At 49.9% G+C, this 23,863-nt stretch overlaps 1 protein-coding gene across 11 annotated transcripts in view; it reads left to right on the top strand.

The window, feature by feature from the left end:
• Positions 1-23,863, top strand: part of gtf2ird1 (GTF2I repeat domain containing 1) — a 322,923-nt gene that overhangs the window by 86,552 nt on the left and 212,508 nt on the right. For 10 of the 11 annotated variants that reach the window (XM_072469282.1, XM_072469285.1, XM_072469287.1 and 7 more), the window contains exon 2: positions 16,476-16,616. In XM_072469282.1, coding sequence (XP_072325383.1) covers positions 16,482-16,616 — 135 coding nt within the window. In that variant the 5' untranslated portion in view covers positions 16,476-16,481. Of the gene's footprint in view, positions 1-15,018; positions 15,303-16,475; positions 16,617-23,863 lie in introns of those variants that run through there. The other variant, XM_072469283.1, reaches the window with a different exon arrangement.

Genomic DNA, 23,863 nt, shown 5'->3' with positions numbered 1-23,863 from the left:
ATGTGCTCTCCTGCTAGGAGGGCAGGGTGACCTGTGACCTGTGCTCGCCGAACTACAGAGGGCAGTAGAGCGGAGATGCTGATTGGCTGTTGCGGGGGACATTTGCATACGTCCGTTGTGGTCACCCTAACTTGAAGGTGTACCTGTGCAAGAGACCCTAGCTGTTCAAGTGAAGACAAGCATCCAGCAAAGGGCAGTAGAGCAGAGCTGCTGATTGGCTCTTGCATGGGAAATTTGCATACATCCGTTGTGGTCACCCTAACTTGAAGGTGGTTTGTAGAGGAGCTGTTGTCAAGTGACTCGTGGTTGGTGTGTTGCCTCCCAGGTGCCAGGGTGCGTGATGTCTCGGATCGTGTTTTCGGGATCCTTAAGGGGGAGGGGGAGCAGCCCCAAGTCGTGGTCCACAGAGGTACCAACGACATAGGTAGGAAAATGGATAGTGATATAAGGCAGGAATTCAGGGAGCTAGGTTGGAAACTTAGATCTAGGACAAACAGAGTTATTATCTCTGGGTTGTTACACGTGCCACGTGCTAGCGAGACGAGGAATAGGGAGTGAGGAGTTGAACACGTGGCTACAGGGATGGTGCAGGAGGGAGGGTTTCAAATTTCTGGATAATTGGGACTCATTCTGGGGTCGGTGGGACCTCTACAAACGGGATGGTCTACACCTGGACCAGAGGGGTACCAATATCCTGGGGGGGGAAATTTGCTAATGCTCTTCGGGAGGGTTTAAACTAGTTCAGGGGCTTGGGAACCTGAATTGTAGCTGCAGTATACAGGAGGTTGAGAGTAGTGAGGTCATGAGTAAGGTTTCAAAGTTGCAGGAGTATACCGGCAGGCAGGAAGGTGGTTTAAAGTGTGTCTACTTCAATGCCAGGAGCATCCGGAATAAGGTGGGTGAACTTGCGGCATGGGTTGGTACCTGGGACTTCGATGTTGTGGCCATTTTGGAGACATGGATAGAGCAGGGACAGGAATGGTTATTGCAGGTGCCGGGGTTTAGATATTGCAGTAAGCTCAGGGAAGGTGGTAAAAGAGGGGGAGGGGTGGCATTGTTAGTCAAGGACTGTATTACAGTGGCAGAAAGGATGTTTGATGAGGACACATGTACTGAGGTATTATGGGCTGAGGTTAGAAACAGGAAAGGAGAGGTCACCCTGTTAGGGGTTTTCTAAAGGCCTCCAAAAAGTTCCAGAGATGTAGAGGAGAGGATTGCAGAGATGATTCGGGATAGGAGCGAAAGCAACAAGGTAGTTGTTATGGGGGACTTTAACTTTCCAAATATTGATTGGAAACGCGATAGTTCAAGTACTTTAGATGGGTCCGATTTTGTCCAATGTGTGCAGGAGGGTTTCCTGACACAATATGTAGATAGGCCAACGAGAGGCGAGGCCATATTGGATTTGGTACTGGGTAATGAACCAGGACAGCTGTTAGATTTGGAGGTAGGTGAGCACTTTGGTGATAGTGACCACAATTCGATTACGTTTACTTTAGTGATGGAAAGGGATAGGTATATACTGCAGGGCAATTATATCTGGGGGAAAGGCAATTATGATGCGATGAAGCAAGACTTAGGATGCATCGGATGGAGAGGAAAACTGCAGGGGATGGGCACAATGGAAATGTGGAGCTTGTTCAAGGAACAGCTACTGCGTGTCCTTGATAAGTATGTACCTGTCAGGCAGGGAGGAAGTGGTCGAGCGAGGGAACCGTGGTTTACTAAAGCAGTCGAAACACTTGTCAAGAGGAAGAAGGAGGCTTATGTAAAGATGAGGCATGAAGGTTCAGTTAGGGCACTCGAGAGTTACAAGTTAGCTAGGCAGGACATAAAGAGAGAGCTAAGAAGAGCCAGGAGGGGACATGAGAAGGCTTTGGCAGGTAGGATCAAGGATAACCCTAAAGCTTTCTATAGATATGTCAGGAATAAAAGAATGACTAGGGTAAGAGTAGGGCCAGTCAAGAACAGCAGTGGGAAGTTGTGCGTGGAGTCCGATGAGATAGGAGAGGTGCTAAATGAATATTTTTCATCAGTATTCACACAGGAAAAAGACAATGTTGTCGAGGAGAATACTGAGATTCAGGCAACTAGACTAGAAGGGTTTGAGGTTCATAAGGAGGAGGTGTTAGCAATTCTGGAAAGTGTGAAAATGGATAAGTCCCCTGGGCCGGATGGGATTTATCCTCGGATTCTCTGGGAAGCTAGGGAGGAGATTGCTGAGCCTTTGGCTTTGATCTTTAAGTCATCTTTGTCTACAGGAATAGTGTCAGAAGACTGGAGGATAGCAAATGTTGTCCCCTTGTTCAAGAAAGGGTGTAGAGACAACCTCGGTAACTATAGACCAGTGAGCCTTACTTCTGTTGTGGGCAAAATCTTGGAAAAGTTTATAAGAGATAGGCTGTATAATCATCTGGAAAGGAATAATTTGATTAGAGATAGTCAACACGGTTTTGTGAAGGGTAGGTCGTGCCTCACAAACCTTATTGAGTTCTTTGAGAAGGTGACCAAACAGGTGGTTGAGGGTAAAGCAGTTGATGTGGTGTATATGGATTTCAGTAAAGCGTTTGATAAGGTTCTCCACGGTAGGCTACTGCAGAAAATACGGAGGCATGGGATTCATGGTGATTTAGCAGTTTGGATCAGAAATTGGCTAGCTAGAAAAAGACAAAGGGTGGTGGTTGATGGGAAATGTTCAGACTTGAGTACAGTTACTAGTGGTGTACCACAAGGATCTGTTTTGGGGCCACATTTTTATAAATGACCTGGAGGAGGGCGTAGAAGGATGGGTGAGTAAATTTGCAGATGACACTAAAGTCGGTGGAGTTGTGGACAGTACGGAAGAATGTTGCAAGTTACAGAGGGACATAGATAAGCTGAAGCGCTGGGCTGAGAGGTGGCAAATGGAGTTTAATGCAGAAAAGTGTGAGGTGATTAATTTTGGAAGGAATAACAGGAAGACAGAGTACTGGGCTAATGGTAAGATTCTTGGCAATGTGGATGAACAGAGATCTCGGTGTCCATGTACATAGATCCCTGAAAGTTGCCACCCAGGTTGAGAGGGTTGTTAAGGCGTACGGTGTGTTAGCTTTTATTGGTAGAGGGATTGAGTTTCGGAGCCATGAGGTCAAGTTGCAGCTGTACAAAACTCTGGTGCGGCCGCATTTGGAGTATTGCATGCAATTCTGGTCGCCGCATTATAGGAAGGATGTGGAAGCATTGGAAAGGATGCAGAGGAGATTTACCAGAATGTTGCCTGGTATGGAGGGAAGATCTTATGAGGAAAGGCTGAGGGACTTGAAGCTGTTTCGTTAGAGAGAAGAAGGTTAAGAGGTGACTTAATTGAGGCATACAAGATGATCAGAGGATTGGATAGGGTGGACAGTGAGAGCCTTTTTCCTCAGATGGTGATGTCTAGCACGAGGGGACATAGCTTTAAATTGAGGGGAGATAGATATAGGACAGATGTCAGAGGTAGGTTCTTTATTCAGAGAGTAGTAAGGGCGTGGAATGCCCTGCCTGCAACAGTAGTGGACTCGCCAACACTAAGGGCATTCAAATGATCATTGGATAGACATATGGACGATCAGGGAATAGTGTAGATGGGCTTTAGAGTGGTTTCACAGGTCGGCGCAACATCGAGGGCCGAAGGGCCTGTACTGCGCTGTAATGTTCTATATTCTACCTTGACCCCAGGTCCACCAAAATCTCAAAATTAAAACTCTCATCCTTTGTGTTCAAATTGCTCCATGGCAGGGCACATTGGTTAGCGTTCCCGGTCTCGGGTCAATGTCCGTGTGGAATTTGCACATACTGTGTGGATCTCACCCCCATAATGCAAAGATGTCCAGGGTAGGTGGATTGGCCACGCAAAATTGTCCCTTAATTTGAATTTATTTTAAATCCTCCACGGCCTCGTCCCTGCCTATCTCCATACCATCTTCCAGGCTCACAAACCTCTGAGACATCGGCGTTGATTCAATCCTGCCCTCTGGTATAGCACACTGGGCTGGTTTAGCAAAGGGCTAAATCGCTGGCTTTTAAAGCAGACCAAGGCAGGCCAGCAGCACGGTTCAATTCCCGGAACAGCCCCCCCGAACAGGCGCCGGAATGTGGCGACTAGGGGCTTTTCACACTAACTTCATTGAAACCTACTCGTGACAATAAGCGATTTTCATTTTCATTTGTCTATCCTTGAGTCCCTTTATTCTGGCACTAATGGCCGAACCTTCAGCTGCCCAGACCCGAAGCCCTGGAATCCCCGTACAAACCCCACCTGCCTCTCTCCTCCTTTCGGAAATTTCTTTGATTTAATTGAGATTTGGACTGTCGTGTAGGTACACTGGTCTAACACTAGCTGCAACTGGATGCAGCTTAGATCAGAAAGATACTCCAGACCTTGTAGTTAGTTCAATCAGGTTTATTGAACTAATAGCACAGTTAGCACAGTTCTCTGTGAGTTCGACTCTCTGCTAACTTAAGTGTGGTTACTCTGTCTGACTGAACCAGACTAGCTCTTAGCCACGTGGTGGAAGTGTGAGATTGTAACAACACCCTTGACTGACTCTCTAGATGTTCATCAGTGGAAAGAGGCGGAGTGTGAGTGCCTCGTGTCTTTTATAGTCAGATCCCACCCCTGGGTGTCCTGCCTGCTTATTGGCCATGTCCTGTTCTCTGTGTCCATTAGCTGCTTGTCTGTATATCATTATGTGTGTGTCTGCATATTATGACATCTCCCTTTTTTTATGTTTGGATAACGTATGTGAACGTATTTACAATAAGCCAATATTAACATATATACATGCAGTGGATGTGAAGATATCTACATGTGAAAACAGCTGTCTAATGCAAGAACACAGAACATAGCAAACAGAACAAATGTTCATAAGTCCAGTCTCTGTGACTTACGCCTGATCTTGGTCGACCGCCGGAGAGGTGGTGGTGGGGACGACAGCACCTTGACGGGCGGGATTGAAGCCTGACTGGTGGCCTTGTAAGTCGAGGTATCAGGAGGTGGCAAAACAACAGAAGGAAACGGAGAAGAATGTGGTTGCGGACAGGCAACTTTGCACAGTGCCCGTCTGTTTCAGCGCACAACAGAACCATCAGCCAGACGCACAACATACGAGCGGGGGGCAGCCTGTCGAACAACGACAGCTGGAGCTGACCAGCCTCCATCAGGGATCTTGACCCAAACAGTGTCTGACGGGGATAACACGGGCAAATTGGTGGCATGGGCATCGTAGCCCTGGTTTTGCCGGTCTCAGAGTTGCTGCACCTTCTGCAGCACCGGGAGGTGATCCAGGTTGGGCACGTGCATGGCTGAAAGTATCGTTCGCAGGTCCCTGTTCATCAGGAGTTGAGCCGGCGACATGCCAGTGGACAGTGGGGTGGCCCTGTACGCAAGCAGCGTGAGGTGAATGTCAGACACAGAATCCGTGGCCTTGCAGATGAGCTGCTTCACTACGTGCACTCCTTCCTCAACTTTTCCATTTGACTGCGGATAGTGTGGGCTGGAAGTGACGTGTTTGAACTGATACGACTGGGCAAACAGAGACCATTCATGGGTGCTGAAGCACGGGCCATTGTCACTCATGACAGTGAGTGGGATACCATGCCTGGAAAACGTCTCCTTACAGGCCTTGATGACGGTCCGAGATAGATTCATAGAATTTACAGTGCAGAAGGAGGCCATTCGGCCCATCGAGTCTGCACCGGCTCTTGGAAAGAGCACCCTACCCAAGGTCAACACCGCCACCCTATCTCCATAACCCAGTAACCTCACCCAACACTAAGGGCAATTTTGGACACTAAGGGCAATTTATCATGGCCAATCCACCTAACCCGCACATCTTTGGACTGTGGGAGGAAACCGGAGCACCCGGAGGAAACCCACGCACACACGGGGAGGATGTGCAGACTCCGCACAGACAGTGACCCAAGCCGGAATCGAACCTGGGACCCTGGAGCTGTGAAGCAATTGTGCTATCCACAAGGCTACCGTGCTGCCCCAATGTGAGGTCTGAGAGCTTCACGACTTCAGGTTAATTGGAAAAGTAATCAATGATTAACACGTAATCACGACCATTTGCATGAAAGTGGTCGATGCCAACCTGGGACCACGGAGAGGTTTCGATTTCATGCTGCTGAAGTGTCTCCTTACTCTGCGCTGGCTGGAAGCGTTGACAGGTCGCACAGTTAAGGACCATGTTCGCGATGTCCTGGCTGATCCCGGGCCAGTAGACAGCCTGCCTGGCTCTGCGTCTGCACTTTTCCACACCCAGGTGGCCCTCATGGATTTGACGGAGCACCAAGCTCTGGAGACTGTGTGGAATTACAATCCGGTCCAGTTTGAGGAGGATACCATCAACCACCGTCGGGTCGTCTTTACATTGAAAAATTGAGGGCACTGCCCTTTTTGCCAGCAATTGGCTAGGTGTTGCATAACACGCTGCAAGTGGGGGTCTTTGGCTGTCTCCTCACGGATATGAATCGCCTTCTCATCAGATGCCGGGAGGGCGCTAGCACACAGCTGCACCTGAGACTCAACCTGTGACTCAATTTGCCGGATCACGTTCAGTGGTTCACTAGGCACGGTGATGGAGCGGGACAGTGTATCGGCAATGATGAGCTCCTTGCCAGGCATGTAGACCAGGTCAAAGTCGTACCTTCTGAGTTTGAGGAGGATGCGCTGCAACCGAGGTGTCATGTCATTAAGGTCCTTGTGGATAATGTGGACCAGGGGCCTGTGATCCGTCTCGACTGTGAATGTTGGTAAGCCGTAGACATAGTCGTGAAACTTGAGAATGCCAGTGAGAAGGCCCAGGCATTCCTTCTCGATTTGTGCATACCTTTGTTCGGTGGGCGCATTGCCCTTGATGCGTAGGCAACCAGTGCCCAGGATGAAGTGTCATCGCGTTGCAGCAGGACAGCACCGATGCCATCCTGGCTCGCATCTGTCGAGATTTTCATTTCCCTCTCTGGGTCGAAAAATGCCAATACGGGTGCAGTGGTGAGCTTGGCTTTCAGCTCCAACCACTCTGCCTGATGGACCGCCTTCCACTTGAAGGCAGTGGACTTCTTCACTAGGTTTTGTAGGGCCGTGGTGTGTGAGGCCATGTTTGGGATGAACTTGCCCAGAAAATTGACAAGGCACAGGAAGCGCAATGCCGCTGCCTTGTCTTCCAGGACCTTCATGGCTTCGGTGGCCTTGACCTTGCCTGTGTCCGGGCACACGCCCTGCTGAGGGATCTGGTCTCCTAGGAACTTGAGTGTCGTCATGCCAAAGCAACATTTGGCCCTGTTCAGCTTCAGGCCATTGGCGTGAACATGGCGGAATACCTGCTGGAGATGGGAAACATGCTCCTCCGGGGGCGTGGACCATATGATGACGTCGTCCACGTACACACGAACCCCTTCGATGCCTTCCATCATCTGCTCCATGATGCGATGAAATATCTCCGATGCCGGGACGATGCCGAACAGCATACAAAGAACAAAGAAAAATTACGGCACAGGAACAGGCCCTTCGGCCCTCCAAGCCTGCGCCGATCCAGATCCTCTATCTAAAACCGCCTATTTTCTAAGGATCTGTATCCCTCTGCTCCCTGCCCATTCATGTATCTGTCGAGATACATCTTAAATGACGCTATCGTGCCCGCCTCTACCACCTTCGCCGGCAATGCGTTCCAGGCACCCACCACCCTCTGCGTAAAGAACTTTCCACGTATATCTCCCTGAAACATTTCTCCTCTCACCTTGAACTCGTGACCCCTAGTAATTGAGTCCCCCACTCTGGGGGAAAAAGCTTCTTGCTATCCACCCTGTCTATACCTCTCATAATTTTGTAGACCTCAATGAGGTCCCCCCTCAACCTCCGTCTTTCTAATGAAAATAATCCTAATCTACTCAACCTACTCAATAGCTAGCGCCCTCCATACCAGGCAACATCCTGGTGAACCTCCTCTGCACCTTCTCCAAAGCATCCACATCCTTTTGGTAATGTGGCGACCAGAACTGTACGCAGTATTCCAAATGTGGCCAAACCAAAGTCTTATACAACTGTAACATGACCTGCCAACTCTTGTACTCAATACCCCTTCCGATGAAGGAAAACATGCCGTATGCCTTCTTGACCACTCTCTATCGACCTGCGCAGCCACCTTCAGGGTATAATGGACCTGAACACCCAGATCTCTCTGTACATCAATTTTCCCCAGGGCTTTTTCATTTAGGGTATAGTTCGCTCTTGAATTGGATCTTCCAAAATGCATCACCTCGCATTTGCCCGGATTGAACTCCATCTGCCATTTCTCCGCCCAACTCTCCAATCTATCTATATTCTGCTGTATTCTCTGACAGTCCCCTTCACTATCTGCTACTCCACCAATCTTAGTGTCATCTGCAAACTTGCTAATCTGACCACCTATACCTTCCTCCAGATCATTTATGTATATCACAAACAACAGTGGTCCCAGCACAGATCCCTGTGGAACACCACTGGTCACAGTTCTCCATTTTGAGAAACTCCCTTCCACTACTACTCTCTGTCTCCTGTTGCCCAGCCACTTCTTTATCCATCTTTATAACCATACGGTTATATCAGTACCTGCCAAACGGAGTGTTGAAGGTGCGGAGCCTTCTGCTGGACTCATCCAGCTGGATTTGCCAGAATCCATGTGACACACCTAACTTCATGAAAAACCGTGCATGTGCCAGCTCACTGGGGAGTTCCTCCCGCTTCGGGATGGGGTAGTGTTCACGCATTATATTCTGGTTGAGATCCTTGGGATCAATGCAGATACACAGGTCTCCAGAGGTTTTTTTAACCACCACCATCGAGCTGACCCAGTCAGTCGGTTCGGTTACCCGCGAAATGATCCCCTGCTACTGCAGCTCCTTGAGCTGTTCCTTCAGGCGCTCCTTCAGCGGAGCCGGGACCCGGCGTGGTGCATGGACCACTGGCTTGGCGTCAGGTCGCAGTAGGATCTTGTACCGATATGGCAAATTACCCAACCTGTCAAACAGTCTGGATACTGAGTGAGGATGTCGTCAATGCCAGCTTGACGATCCACGTTGGAGGAGGTCGTTGAATAAACCCGCTGCACCAGGTTTAGCTTTTTGCAGGCATGTGTGCCCAGTAGGGATGCCCTGTCCGGCTTGACAATTTCAAACCTTAGCCTTGCATGGGTACTCTGGTTGGAGACGAGTAGATGGCAGGACCCCAGTGCCGTGATGGCATTACCGTTATAGTCCAGGAGCTGGCAGGAGGTTGGCAGAAGCACCTGTGTCCAGCTTAAACTGGATGGAGCAGTGGTTGACCTGCATCACCGCACGCCATTCGTCCTCCAAATCAAGAGGCTGTTTAGCAAAGGGCTAAATCGCTGTCTTTGAAAGCAGACCAAGGCAGGCCAGCAGCATTGTTCAATTCCCGTAACAGCCTCCCCGAACAGGCGCCGGAATGTGGCGACTAGGGGCTTTTCACGGTAACTTCATTTTGAAGCCTACTTGTGACAATAAGCGATTTTCATTCATCATTTCATTTCATTTCAAATCCACAGCGAGGATGGACTGAATGTGAGGTAAGTTGGGTGTAGCATGTTCATGTGTGGTAATGATGCCCACTCAGTAGGCAGACTCCAGGCACTCATACTCTGGATCCGTTGTACTGCCAGGATCAGAATCCTGTAATCGTCGTTGCATATTCTGGACGCGCCGTCGTCGGAATTGGGAGCGCTGGCCTCTGACTGGTGGTGCAGACCTACACAAGGCTGCATAGTGTCCAGGCTTCCCGCAGTTTAAACACCACCTGCCTCTTGCAGGGCAGTGTCCCTTTAAGTGGGCGTTGCCACAGTTCGGGCACGTCATGACGTCGGTGTCATGACGCAGTGTACGTCGTCGCACATGCACAGTGCGGCTGGCAGACGTCTGCACCTGCGCAGTGTGGGTGTCGGCCGCTTCGTTATCCCGTTTGCATTGCGCATGCGTGGGGCTCCGGGAAAAGGGCGCGAGATGGCTGCTGTCTTCAATGCTGAGGCACTGCATCCGGGAGATGTCCTGCACACTCTCTGCCTCGTGGGAGGCAAGTTTCTCATTTTCAGCCGATTTGTATTGGGAATACTGATTTTTGGCGTGATCATGCACTGTACATGTTTCAAACGCGACTGGCAGGGTCATATGCTTGATTTTTAAGAGCTGCTCTCTCAGAGGATGAGAGTGAACTCCAAACATGATTTGGTCTCTGATCATGGAGTCAGCAGTATCACCAAAGTTGCAGGTCAGCGCTAGCAGGCGGAGGCTAGTTAAGGCATTGAAAGATTCATCTTTAGGGCAGCATGGTGGCACAGTGGTTAGCATTGCTGCCTCATGGCGCCAAGGTCTCAGGTTCGATCCCGACTCTGGGTCACTGTCCGTGTGGAGTTTGCACATTCTCCCCGTGTTTGTGTGGGTTTCGCCCCCACAACCCAAAGATGTGCAGGGTAGGTGGATTGGCCACAATAAATTGCCCCTTAATTGTAAAAACTGAATTGGGTACACAATTTATATTTAAAAAAAAAAGAAAGATTCATCTTTACCTTGAAGACATTGTCTGAATATGTAGCGCTCGAAGATTTCATTGATGTCCACTTCACAGTGACTATCGAACTTGTCCAGGATGGTCTGAAACTTTGTCTTGTCCTGGCCTTTAGTGAAGTGAAAAGCGTTGAAGAGTTCAATGGCTTGATCACCCGCTGTTGAGAGGAGAAGCGCGATCTTTCTTGCATCGGACCCGCTCACTCACCTCCTCGTCCGCCAACAGCCCCACCTCCAAGCGCCACAGCGGGCGCTGGTCTCTCTCCTCCCCCATCTCCAAGTCCACCCAATGCGGGGCGTGATCCGAAATGGCTATTGCCGAATACTCGGTATCCTCTACTCTCGCTATCAGCGCCCTACTCAAAATGAAAAAGTCGATTTGAGAATAAGCCTTATGGACATGTGAGAAGAATGAAAATTCCCTGGCCCCCGGCCTTGCAAATCTCCAAGGGTCCACCCCTCCCATTTGGTCCATAAATCCCCTCAACACTCTAGCCGCCGCCGGCTTCCTACCCGTCCTAGACCTGGAGCGATCCAGTGCCGGATCCAACACCGTGTTAAAGTCTCCCGCCATTATCAGGCCCCCCACTTCCAAGTCGCCGCATAAAACCTGCATCGTCCCAGTTCGGAGCATACACATTGACCAGTACCACCCTCTCTCCCTGCAACTTACCACTTACCATTATGTACCTACCGCCATTATCTGCCACAATGCTCGACGCCTCGAACGACACCTTTCCCACCAAGATCGCCACCCCTCGATTTTTGGCATTTAGCCCCGAGTGAAACACCTGATCTCCCCACCCTTTCCTCAGTCTTACCTGATCTGCCACCTTCAGGTGTGTCTCCTGGAGCATAACCACATCCGCCTTGAGCCCCTTCAGGTGCGCGAACACGTGGGCCCGCTTAACCGGCCCATTCAGTCCCCTTACATTCCAGGTTATCAGCCGGATCAGGGGGCTACCCGCCCCCCACCGACTAGCCATGACCCCTCCTCGGCCAGCCACGCGCCCACACCCCACACCCGGCCCGTTCTCCACAGCGGCATACCCCTGTCTCGACCCCCCCCCCCCCCCCTCGCTTCAGCTCCTCCTTGACCTTAGCAGCAGCAACTCGATTCCCCCCTATCCACCCCCCCCCCCCCCCCCCCCCCACCCCCTGCTAGGACCCATCCTAGCTGGTTTACTCCCCCCATTGCACTTCCGCGAGTCTGCTGACTCCTGATCCCGGCCACTCCCGCCTCCCCTTCGACTCCTCCATTGTGTGGCACACCCTCCTCTCCCGCTCCCCATCCACAGGCTCTCCCCCTCCCCCCTCCGTTCTAAGCGCGGGAAACAATCCTTGCTTCCCCTCTTCGGCGCGGGAAAAAAGCCCCGCTCTCCACCTACCAGGCCCCGCCACCAACCAAAACAGTGCCCAAGCCACCCCATCCACCCTCCCCAACCCGAAAGAGAAAAACACAGAGAAAAAGAAACCCAAAACAATGCAGAGGCCCCCCCCTCGAACCAAAAATAGGCATAACATATCCACCACAGTCCCCAATCGCCCATCCCGACCCTCAGTCTGTGTCCAGCTTCTCGGCCTGAACAAAGGCCCACGCCTCCTCCGGAGACTCAAAATAATGGTGCCGGTCCTTGTAGGTAACCCACAGTCGCACCGGCTGCAACATGCCAAACTTCACCCCTTCCTGTGCAGCACCGCCTTCGCTCAATTGTACCCGGCCCTCCTCTTCGCCACCTCCGCACTCCAGTCCTGATATATCCGAACCTCCGCGTTTTCCCACCTGCTGCTCCTCTCCTTCTTGGCCCACCTGAGCACACACTCCCGATCGACGAACCGATGGAACCTCACCAGTACCGCCCGCGGAGGCTCGTTAGCCTTGGGCCTCCTCGCCAACACTCTATGGGCCCCTTCCTGCTCCAGGGGCCCCTGGAAGGGCCCAGCTCCCATCAGCGAGTTCAACATGGTGACCACATAGGCCCCCACGTCCGGCCCCTCCGGGAGGCCCAGAATCCGCAGATTCTTCCGCCTCAACCGATTCTCCATCTCCTCGAACCGCTCTTGCCATCTCTTGTGGAGCGCCTCATGCGCCTCCACCTTTACCGCCAGGCCTAAGATCTCGTCCTCATTGTCAGAAATCTTTTGTCGAGCCTTTCGGATCGCCACCCCCTGAGCCGTCTGTGTCTCCAGCAGCTTATCAATAGAAGCCTTCATCGGCTCTAGCAGGTCCGTTTTAATCTCTCAGGCAGCGCTGGATACCCTCCTGTTGCTCCTCCGCCCACTGCCTCCAGGCTGCCTGGTCTCTGCCCGCCGCCATTTTGTCCTTCTTCCCTCCCTTCTTCTGGTCCACCACCACCTTTTTTGTCGCCCCGCTCCTAGTTAAAGCCATATACTGATGGGGAGCTATTATTAACTCCTTCCCACACCTGGAAACGTCGAAAAAGTGCCCTTAGGGGCCCTGAAAAGAGCCCAAAAGTCCGTTTTAGCGGGAGCCGCCGAATGTGCGACTTAGCTCTGCATAGCCGCAACCGGAAGTCTCGAGAGGGAATCCTTTTGGCAGTGTTCGCTTCACCAATCTGCCCCTAAAAGTCTGTGGAAACTCCTGAAAAAGGTCTGAGAGTCCGTTCCAGACGGGAGCTGCCGAATGCGCGACCTACTCCTCTATGGCCGCCACCGGAAGCCTCGTCCCCGCTTCTTCAATGGCCTTGGTAGATCTTTTCACAGTTGTTCCTTCTGCTGCTAGAATTCACCTTTAATAAAGGCCCTCAAGTTAGCTTGCAGCTTTAAGCTTGCCCTTCCCCCGCCTGCATGCTGGAAGAGGCTCCTCTCTCCCCTGCAGTTACAGCCAAATCTTTTCCTGTTTCTGCCGGGTCTGGTAACCAAGAGACATACCATTCCTGGGGGACACTGTCGGGGGTCTTCTTCCCACACCGGGAAATGTCAAACAAATGCCGTGGGTGCCCTGTAAAGAGCCCAAAAGTCCATTCCAAGCGGGAGCTGCCGAATATGCGACCTAGCTCTGCATAGCCGCACCCGGAAGTCGTAACAGCACCCTGGACTGACTCTCTAGATGTTCATCAGTGGAAAGAGGCAGAGTGTGAGTGCCTCGTGTCTTTTATAGTCAGATCCCATCCCTGAGTGTCCTGCCTGCTTATTGGTCATGTCCTGTTCTCTGTGTCCATTAGTTGCTTGTCTGTATATCATTATGTGTGTGTCTGCATATCATGACATGGACCATCTCTCTTTTGGGTGGCACAGTAACACAGTGGTTAGCACTGTGGCTTCACAGCACCAGGGACCCGGGTTCGATTCCCGGCTTGGGTCACCGTCTGTGCGGAGTCTGTACGTTCTCCCCGTGTTTGCGTGGGTTTCGACCGGGTGATCCAGTTTCCTCCCGCAAGTCCCGAAAGACGTGTTGTTCGGTAATTTGGACATTCTGAATTCTCCCGCTGTGTACCCGAACAGGTGCCGGAATGTGGTGACTAGGGGCTTTTCACAGTAACTTCATTGCAGTGTTAATGTAAGTCTACTTGTGACAGCACGATGGCGCAGTGGTTAGCACTGCTGTCTCACGGCGTCAAGGTCCCAGGTTCGATCCCGGCTCTGGGTCACTGTCCGTGTGGAGTTTGCACATTCTCCCCGTGTCTGCGTGGGTTTCGGCCCCACAACCCAAAGATGTGCACGGTAGGTGTATTGGCCACGCTAAATTGACTCTTAATTGGAAAAAATGAATTGGGTACTATAAAATTCGATTATAAAAAAAAAAAAAATAAGTCTCCTCCTGTGGCTAGGCGTCAAGTGCTTTTTGTTGCTCTGACAATTACATCAGGCCCATTAGCTGGTTAAAAGAGCATGACAACCTGCAACAGGTAGCAGGAAAGTCGTGCACAGTTCAGTAACCAGAGTATGTGATTTACTCAGGGATCGCAAGGTCACAGGAATGTAACTATGTGCATGTGACCCGCAGATATTACAACAGAGGAGGCTGGGTCGGGGTGGTTGGGGTTGGGGGGGACGGATTTCTCTTTAAGGAAGTGAATGTGAAGGTGACTCACATCAAGATTGTTGGAACCAATGGTGCAAATATTTCTGAATTGATTATTTTAAAATCACGATTCCCATACCTTCAAGCCCTCCTCGCACTCTCTCTCGTTTTGATTTCAGGGAGACCCACACAGCCACACAGCTGTTTTGTGTGTGTGTGTGTGTGATTGGCTGGGAGGAGAGGGGGGTGGGGGGGCTGCAGTCCGAGAGGAAGGGAAAGTTAGTGTTTCTGAAGGAGTTGACATTGAAGATGGCAAAGATAAAAGTTGGTGTTCGACTTTGAGCTATAATGAAACTAAAGCAGTCGACAGTAAACAAAAAAGCAGAAAAACTGCAGATAACTCAAAGAAGCAGAGCACAGGAAGTATTCAACACGCAACATTGGTTGAGATAGCAGGTCAGAGATGATCAGAGTGCTGACCCATTGTTCGAATTGTGCAGTCGATCTATTTTGCTCCTTTTCTTGATTTAAGATTACCCGTCTGGTAAACCAGCATCTGATGGAGGACCATGCTGGAACATTTGCTACTCCCCTACATCAAGAAAGTCGCCATAATCCCAGAGGACCACAGGCTGTTCTCCTCTTTGAGAGAGATCTGACCGGTGGTGATTTAACCTGAGGGTCACCATACCTCCGGCGAGGGGACAAGGTTGAGAAGATGGGGCCTTATGGATAACCTCAGCTGGTACGGGAACTGAACCTACGTTGTTGGCATCGCTCAGCATCACAAACCAGCCAACTAAGCTAACCAACACATGCAGTACCTATCCCACCGGGCTATCAACCAAGCCAGCAACCTGTACAGACCTCAGCATGGAGGAAGGAAATCAGCTGGTCTTCCCACACCTCATTATTCAGGAATTATTACGTTTGGGGTCAGGTATAACAGGACCATGTTCAGCTGTGACTTCCATTGACACTTGCTGTTCAAGCTCATGACTAAATGTATGGACTTTGGGAAATGTGTCAGGGTTGGCACAATTGTTAGCACTCACAGCGCCAGGGACCCGGTTCAATTCTGACCTTGGGTGACTGTCTATGTGGAGTTTGAACTTTCTCCCCCGTGTCTGCGTGGGTTTCCTCCGGGTGCTCCGATTTCCTCCCACAGTCCAAAGATGTGCACGTTAGGTGGATTGCCATGCTAAATTGCTCCTTAGTTTCACAAAGATGCGTAGTTTAGGTAAGGTTCTGCAGTTACTGGGATAGGGTGGAGGAGTGGACCTAGGTAGGGTGCTTTTTCAGAGGGTCGGTGCCGACTCGACGGGCTGAATGGCCTCTTCTGCGTGGTAGGAATTTCATGATTCTATGAAGTCACTGGATCAAAATCCTGGATCTCCCTCTCTAACAGCTCTGTGGGTGTACCTGCATGTGATAGAAAGCGACTCGCCCTTCCCAAGGGCAATTAGATATGGGCAACAAGTGGTGGCCTTGCTAGTGATGCTCACATCTCAATAACAAATATATATTCAAAACCCATTTTCACCAGAGGCTGTCAGAACTGTACCTCAGCAACGAGTCAATGCTGCAAGGAGAGGGGGGCGGGATAAAATTGGCAAGAAGTTGAGAATTGTGTTTTATTAATATATATATTATATATATATACACGACTTGACCGTGTTATCTTGGCAACAAGGAGGTCATTTGCAGCGTCAATACATTTTCAACAACAGGAAACAACAAGTTCAGACCACTGCATTGACAACCACTTAGTTCATGAATGGTGTGATTTGCAACCAGCCTGTCCTCCTACAGGGTGGAAGCTGGGGGTGGGAGGTGGGACACAGGCAGTGTAATGCGACACAGAAAAGGCCTCCAGTTTCAGTAATGGATGTTTTCTTGCTGTTATCTGTTTCCACAGGTAAACATGGCACATATAGGGAGTCTTGAAGAAGGAACCAGGAGTAATAATTGTCACGAGCAACTACTTATGTGTGGAGTTCAGAGCTTCTCAGACAAGAAGGACATTATCACCAGCTTGGTGTCTGCCTTGGACTCAATGGTCAGTGCAATCTACTCCAGTAGGACAGTCTTGCCTGATAATTATAACATCTCAGCTCTGGTATCAACCGTGTGAATCTTTCTAGCACCCTCTCTAGTGTCTCCATCTTTCTGATAATAAGGGGACCAGATAAGTGCCCAGTACTCCAAGTGTGGTCATTAATTAACGTTCGATATCAGTTTTAACATTGCTTCTCTACTTTTCAGTTCTACCCCTCTCCAGAAATGAATCTTACTGTTTGGTTTATTTTTTTTAAAAGATCTCTTTATTAACCTGTGTTGCTGCCTTTGGGTATTTGTTTCTCCGTCCCCCTATATTCCTTTGCTGCTCTGCCCATTTCTACATTGTCCCAAGTAGTAGGTGACCTTCTTATTCCCTGTTTTTGTTTCTCTCTTAAATGCATAAAAGTTACATTTCTTGCAGCATGATTCATCTTACCTGTAAAATTGGTTTGTATATTTCGGTACTTTGAGCGATGTTTTTGTTCAGAGGCTCAACATCTTTGAAGCTCCTGCAGATTGGGTTCTTTAGCGCGTATCGCTGGTGCGGGGTGGGGGGGGGGGGTTGTCCATAAATCATGACCCAGCAAGCACATGGGCTTACATTTCCCATCATGCCGCAGTGTAAGCAGGTGTCCTATGGAACTAATTCTCAGCAGGTGTTAGTCTTGGAGGGAAAAAAAACAGAAAACTTTCAAAACTCTGAGAGAAGGAGAGAGCAAAAACAGCTATAAACAATTCTTGGAGGCAGGTAGCACAGTGGGTAGCACTGTTGCTTCACAATAACAGGGACCCAGGATTGATTCCCGGCTTGGGTTGCCGTCTGTGCGAAGTCTGCACATTTTCCCCGTGTCTGCGTGGGTTTCCTCCGGGTGCTCCGGTTTCCTCCCACAAGTCCCGAAAGACAGCTTGTTAGGTGAATTGGACATTCTGAATTCTCTCTGTGTACCCGAACAGGCGCCAGAGTGTGGCGACTAGGGGATTTTCACAGTAGCTTCATTAATGTAAGCCTACTTTTGACGCTAATGAAGATTATTAATTATGATTATTAAGATTTTCCCTCTGGGCTTTGGCTGTCAGGCTGAAATGTGGATCAGGGGTAGCACGGTGGCGCAGTGGTTAGCACTGCTGCCTCATGGCACCAGGACCCGGGTTCGATCCCCATTCTCCTCATGTCTGCGTGGGTCTCACCCTCACAACCCAAAGATGTGCACGGTCGGTGGATTGACCATGCTGAATTGTCCCTTAATTGGAAAGAAAAAATGAAATGTGGATCAGAAGCCCACCCTGTGTGGGAAATCAGTCGCACAATTCGACTCTCAAAGGGCAGGCTTTTGAAGCTGGACGGCCAATCTGAGACCTTTCAACTTGAAAGGGGAAATGAGGGAGGGAGCTTCAAAATGGAAGGGCAGGTATCCTCTCCACAGGGCAGCTTCCGGGAGAGTTTTAAAATGGAGAATATTTCCAATGAGGGCCTTTAGTAGGGAAACCAAGGAAACTCTCTCTCTCTCTCTCTCTCTCTGTCTCTCTCTTCCCCCACTTCCCCCCCCACTCCATGGCACGTAAACTGGCCCCATGTCCCCATGGGGACCTGAAGGCTGTATGGAAAATCCCTGTTAGCTTCTTTTAATTGACTTTAAGGAGCTGTGCCAGCTGCCTGCCATTCCCCCCCTCCCACCAACCCCCCAACACCCATGGTCCACCAACCGGCCTCCGTAAAAATGGCCCGAGGCTAGGATGGAGGTAGGAAATTGGCACACTGGCCAACTGGGATTTTGTTTCAGCGCCTATCTGCCTACGAGCTTGTTTTTATCCTAAAATTTCAAACTAAAATAAGGCAGAAAAGTTCTAACGTTTTTGAATAAAGGCCTGTGGTTATAGATTTGCTGACGGTCAGAGGAAGAGGAGTTTCATCGTCACCACTGATGCAGTAAAATGCTGGGACAGATCACGCGCCCCTTTCTAGAGAAACACTCACTTGCTGCCCCCAGGAAGTGGAAATTGGGAGGTTTGTTTCGTGGCCCTAGAGGTGAGGTGAAAATCACCTCCACAGAGTCCGAAAATAACATACATAAGACAGAAACCTAGAGACATACACCACAGAAGGAGGCCATACTAGATTTTTGATAGTGCTATCCTCTTAACCCCACTTCCCTGGTCCTAACCTGGCCCCCTCCACACCTGCCTATTTCCATTTATTTTATGTTCCTCAAGTATTTATCCAGTTTCATTTTGAAAGTTACTATTGGGTCTCCTTCCATCCTCTCGCATCAGATCGTAACAAATCACCGCCTTAAACAAAATGCTACCTCATGTCAACTCTTGGTTCTTTTACCAATCATCTTAATTCTGTGTTTCTCTGGTTATCTGCCCTTCTGCCACTGGACACAGTTTCAGCTTATTGACTCCATCCATGCCATTCGCAATTTTGAAGAACTCTTTCCAAATTTCCTCTCCACCTTCTGTACACTTAAGGAGAACAGTCCCAGCTTCTCGGGCCTCTCCATGTAACCAAAAGGTCCCTCATCCCAGGTACCACCGTGGTAAATTACCTCTGCACCCACTCTGGGGCCTCTGCGCGGTTCCGACAGTGTGGGGCCCATAACTGAACATAATATTCTCGCGGAGGCCTAACCAGTGTTTTATGACGGTTTAACATGACTTCATTTTGTACCCCATGCCTCTATTAATAAAGCCAAGGATCCCAACTGCTTTGTTTTTCAACATTTTTCCAATTAAGGGGCAATTTTGCATGACCAATCCACCTAGCCTGCACATCTTTGGGTTGTGGGGCTGAGACCCACACAGACACGGGGAGAATGTGCAAACTCCACACGGATAATGATCCGGGGCCGGGATCAAACATGGGTCCTCAGCGCAGTGAGGCAGCAGTGCTAACCACTGTGCTGCGCACCAAAATGCTTTGTAAACAGCCTTTACGAATTGGTCCACCACCTTCAAAGGTCTGTGTACATACACTCTCGGGCCTCTCTGTCTCTGCATCTCCTTAAAACATTGCACCATTTATCTTCTATTGCCTCTCTCCATTCTTCCCAGCAAAATATAGCCATTCTCATTTTCCTGCATCAAATCTTCTCTTCCATGTGTTTGCTGATTTCACCAGTCCTTCTCTGGCCTCCTGCTGTCTCCGACTGCCCTCTCATTGTTTCCTAAATATCTTTTGTTCTATTATACCCTGTTTAATCACCACAAGCCTGACCAATAGAGGCACACACATTTTCCAATGTTTGACTTTTATCTTATATTTGCTCATGGGATATGAGCATTGTTGGCTAGGCCCATTTGCTGCTCATTCCTAATTGCCCTCGGGAAGGTGGTGGTGAGCTGCCTTCTTGAACCGCTTCAGCCCGCGTATTGTAGGTACACCCACCATGCTGTTAGGGAAGGAGTTCCAGGTTTGTTTTGCCCAGTGACAGTGAAGAAGTGACAATATAGTGTTAAAATCCCGGACCAGACCCCAGCATATGTTAGGATATAGGACAAGTACCCCAAACACTATTTTTAAATTTGTAAAATTGTGAGGAAAGAATACTTCACTCCAGGAGTGATTCCACTGACCAGTAGGTATCCTTTGTATTAAAACAAATTTTATTCTTATCACAGGACTCAATACATTAACATCACAGAAAATAGCTTTTCAATTAACAGTTAAACAATTCTTAACAATAAAAGGAAAACACTTTAACTTCTAAGCGGTACGTCCTCTATTTCCAATTAAGCAAAGCCTGTCACTGGTCAAAAGCCGCTTAAAATAAAGTTAGCAAATACAGGGATACTTGCTGTTCTCTGGATAGAGATTTCCTGGAAAGACTGCTTGAAGAGAGAGAGAAAACCCATTTAGACACTGGCTGCATGTCTTGCTGTCTTTGGGAGATTACTCCTTAACCTTAGCCTTTGGAAAACAGCCCCTGTTCAGATTCAAGCTCCTAGCAAAACTAAAATCTAAACTGCCTGCTACAGACCTGGCTCCTCCCTTTGATTACATCATCTTTATCCCACTCCAGTCCTAGACCTGCTTACCCATGTCTAAACACAAGGCCTCAGACTGTCTGCTCTCCTGGAACTCTTCTTTCTATAAACAAAAGTCCATTAGGCCTCCCTTTTAAACACATACATGGTTGGAACAAATGATGATCTCACTTTGACGACAACTTAATTGCATAAGTTGCAGACACATCGCCTGCCTGGAGGGTAAACCAGGATTTAAAAAAATATTACTATAACAAATATATGTACCTTAACTCCGGCTTTTAGTCACATTACTGTAACAGACATATATAATGTGATCTATAAAGAAATTCCTACATTCATCACAATAGTTCCAGATCAGGATGGTGCGTGGCTTGGAGGTGAACCTCCAGGTAATGGTGTTCCCATGCACCTCGTCCTTTTAGGTGGTAGAGGTCACGGGTTTGAAAGGTGCTGTCAAAAAAGTCTTGCTGAGTTGCTGCAGTGCATCTAAAAGATGCACACTGCTGCTACTGTGCATCAGTGGCGGAGAGAGTGAATATTGAAGGTGGTGGTTGGAGTTTCCATGAAGCGAGCTGCTTTGTCCAGAATAGTGTTGAGCTTCTTGGGTGTCGTTGGAGCTGCACTCGCCCAGGCTATCACACTCCTGACTTGTGCCTTGGAAATGGCGGTCAAGGTCAGGAGATGAGTTACTCCCACAGAATTCCTAACCTCTTGTCGTGTTGGGTGTTCTGGTCTACAAACAGGTCAACACAGCTGGAGATGGTGTAACTCTATTTTATTAACAACTCAACTGTAATAACATATTGTAACTTTGGGTACGTGCATTACCAGCTTATCTGTGGACCCTGTCCTATCACTATCTGGGTGAGGCACTCAGCACATGGTGAATGTCTGAGAGCACGCTGTGAGCTCTGTGCTCTGAGCTGGCTGCTGCTAGAATGAGCGGGAACTCTGGTGTCCCCTGTCTTTATAGTGCGTGTGCTCTCACTGGTGATTGGCTGCGATGTTGTGTATGCTGGTTGGTCCTACTGTATATCCATCAGTGTGTCAGTGTGTGTGTGATTTCACCATGATATGCTGATGTATATCATGACATCCCCCCTTTACGCAAAGAATATGTACCTACATGAGAATAAATAAAGTATAATGAGTGTGTCTGACCATGTGTGTGCATTATTTACATCAATATGTACATGTGGCTATACTATATACACGGAATGTGCCAGGTGCAGAGGAAAACTATGTTACACCAAGAACGAAAAAAATGCTATTAACAAACGATGAAAACTCTTAAACAGTACTGCAGAACAGGTCAGTGAGTCCAATAGTGCAAGGTTTATAAATCAAGTCTTTGGGGTGGGCGACGAATTCGGGTTGACCGCCTCAAGGGTGGTTCAGGATCCACCGGCTGAGGAATGGGCCGGGCCACGGTCGAGTGAGGAGGAGGCAGGGTATCCGGAAGCTCAACAAAGTCCATGTCAGGGACAACAGGAGGCCATGGCACCGGTGCAGAATTTTGTAGCGAGCGTCGAACCAGACGAAGGGCACGCCGATTGCGGCGGCGAATGGAGCCATCAGGCAAACAAACCAGAAATGATTGGGGAGCCACCTGTCTAAGAACCTCAGCAGTTGCCGACCAGCCACCCTCCGGAAGATGTATGCGGACATGATCTCCAGGCACTAGGGCAGGAAGATCAGTCGCCCAAGCATCATGAGCCGCCTTGTGTTGCTCACGCTCTTGTTGCACCCGCCGAAGTACCGGAGCATGGTCGAGGTCTGGGACGTGAATGGACGGCACAGTGGTCCTGAGGGTGCGACCCATGAGCAGTTGGGCCGGCGATAGGCCCGTGGACAGTGGGGCCGAGCGATAGGCCAGCAAGGCGAGGCAGAAGTCAGATCCTGCATCAGCAGCCTTGCAGAGGAGCCTTTTTACAATGTGGACGCCCTTCTCTGCTTTGCCATTTGACTGAGGGTGCAGGGGACTGGACGTCACGTGTGCAAAGTTGTATGCACTGGCGAAGGAAGACCATTCCTGACTCACGAAGCAGGGGCCATTGTCTGACATCACGGTTAGCGGAATGCCGTGGTGAGCAAAGGTCTCCTTACAGGCCCGGATAACAGCCGATGACGTGGTGGCGTGCAGGCGTATGACCTCAGGATAGCTGGAAAAGTAGTCGATGATGATGATGTAGTTCCTGCCGAGCGCATGGAGCAGGTCCACGCCCACCTTCGACCAGGGGGACGTGACCAACTCATGGGGCTGAAGGGTCTCAAGTGGTTGTGCCGGCTGGAACTGCTGACAGGTGGGGCAATTGAGCACAGTGTTGGCAATGTCCTCATTTATTCCCGGCCAGTATACAGCCTCTCGGGCCCTCCGTCGGCATTTCTCAACGCCGAGATGGCCTTCGTGCAGCTGTTCTAAGACAAGCCGGTGCATGCTGGGTGGGATCACAATGCGGTCCAGCTTCAGGAGGACACCATCCACGACTGCCAAGTCGTCCCGAATGTTGTAAAACTGTGGGCATTGTTCCTTGAGCCACCCGTCCGTCATGTGACGCATCACACATTGCAGAAGGGGGTCAGCCGCAGTCTCACGGCGAATGTGGGCAAGGCGTTCGTCAGTGGCCGGCAGATTGGTAGAAGTGAAGGCTACATGTGCGTCGACTTGGAAAACGAACCCCTCTGGGTCGGACGGAGTGTCGACTGCCCTGGACAGAGCGTCTGCTATGATCAGGTCCTTACCCGGGGTGTATACAAGTTGTAAGTCGTACCTCCGGAGTTTGAGCAGAATGCGCTGGAGGCGAGGGGTCATGTCATTAAGGTCCTTTTGGATGATGCTAACCAGCGGGCGATGGTCGGTCTCCACAGTGAACTGGGGAAGGCCATACACATAGTCGTGGAACTTGTCAACGCCAGTCAACAGGCCTAGGCACTCCTTCTCAATTTGCGCATAGCGCTGCTCTGTGGTGGTCATGGCACGTGACGCATAGGTGACAGGGGCCCATGATGAGGCGTCATCTCATTGCAGGAGGACCACCCCAATGCCGGATTGGCTGGTGTCAGTCGAGATCTTCGTCTCCCTTGCATGATCGAAGAACACCAGTACTGGGGCGGTGGTAAGCTTGACCTTGAGCTCCTCCCATTCACGCTGGTGGGTGGGAAGCCACTGGAATTCAGTTGTCTTCCTGACAAGGTGCCGGAGAGCTGTGGTGTGGGAAGCGAGGGTAGGGATGAATTTTCCCAGGAAGTTGACCA

Source organism: Scyliorhinus torazame, chromosome 12, assembly GCF_047496885.1.
Source record: "Scyliorhinus torazame isolate Kashiwa2021f chromosome 12, sScyTor2.1, whole genome shotgun sequence".
Taxonomy (NCBI): Eukaryota; Metazoa; Chordata; class Chondrichthyes; order Carcharhiniformes; family Scyliorhinidae; genus Scyliorhinus; species Scyliorhinus torazame.
The sequence above is the reverse complement of the archived record's forward strand: the minus strand, read 5'-3'. Positions and strand labels throughout refer to the sequence as shown.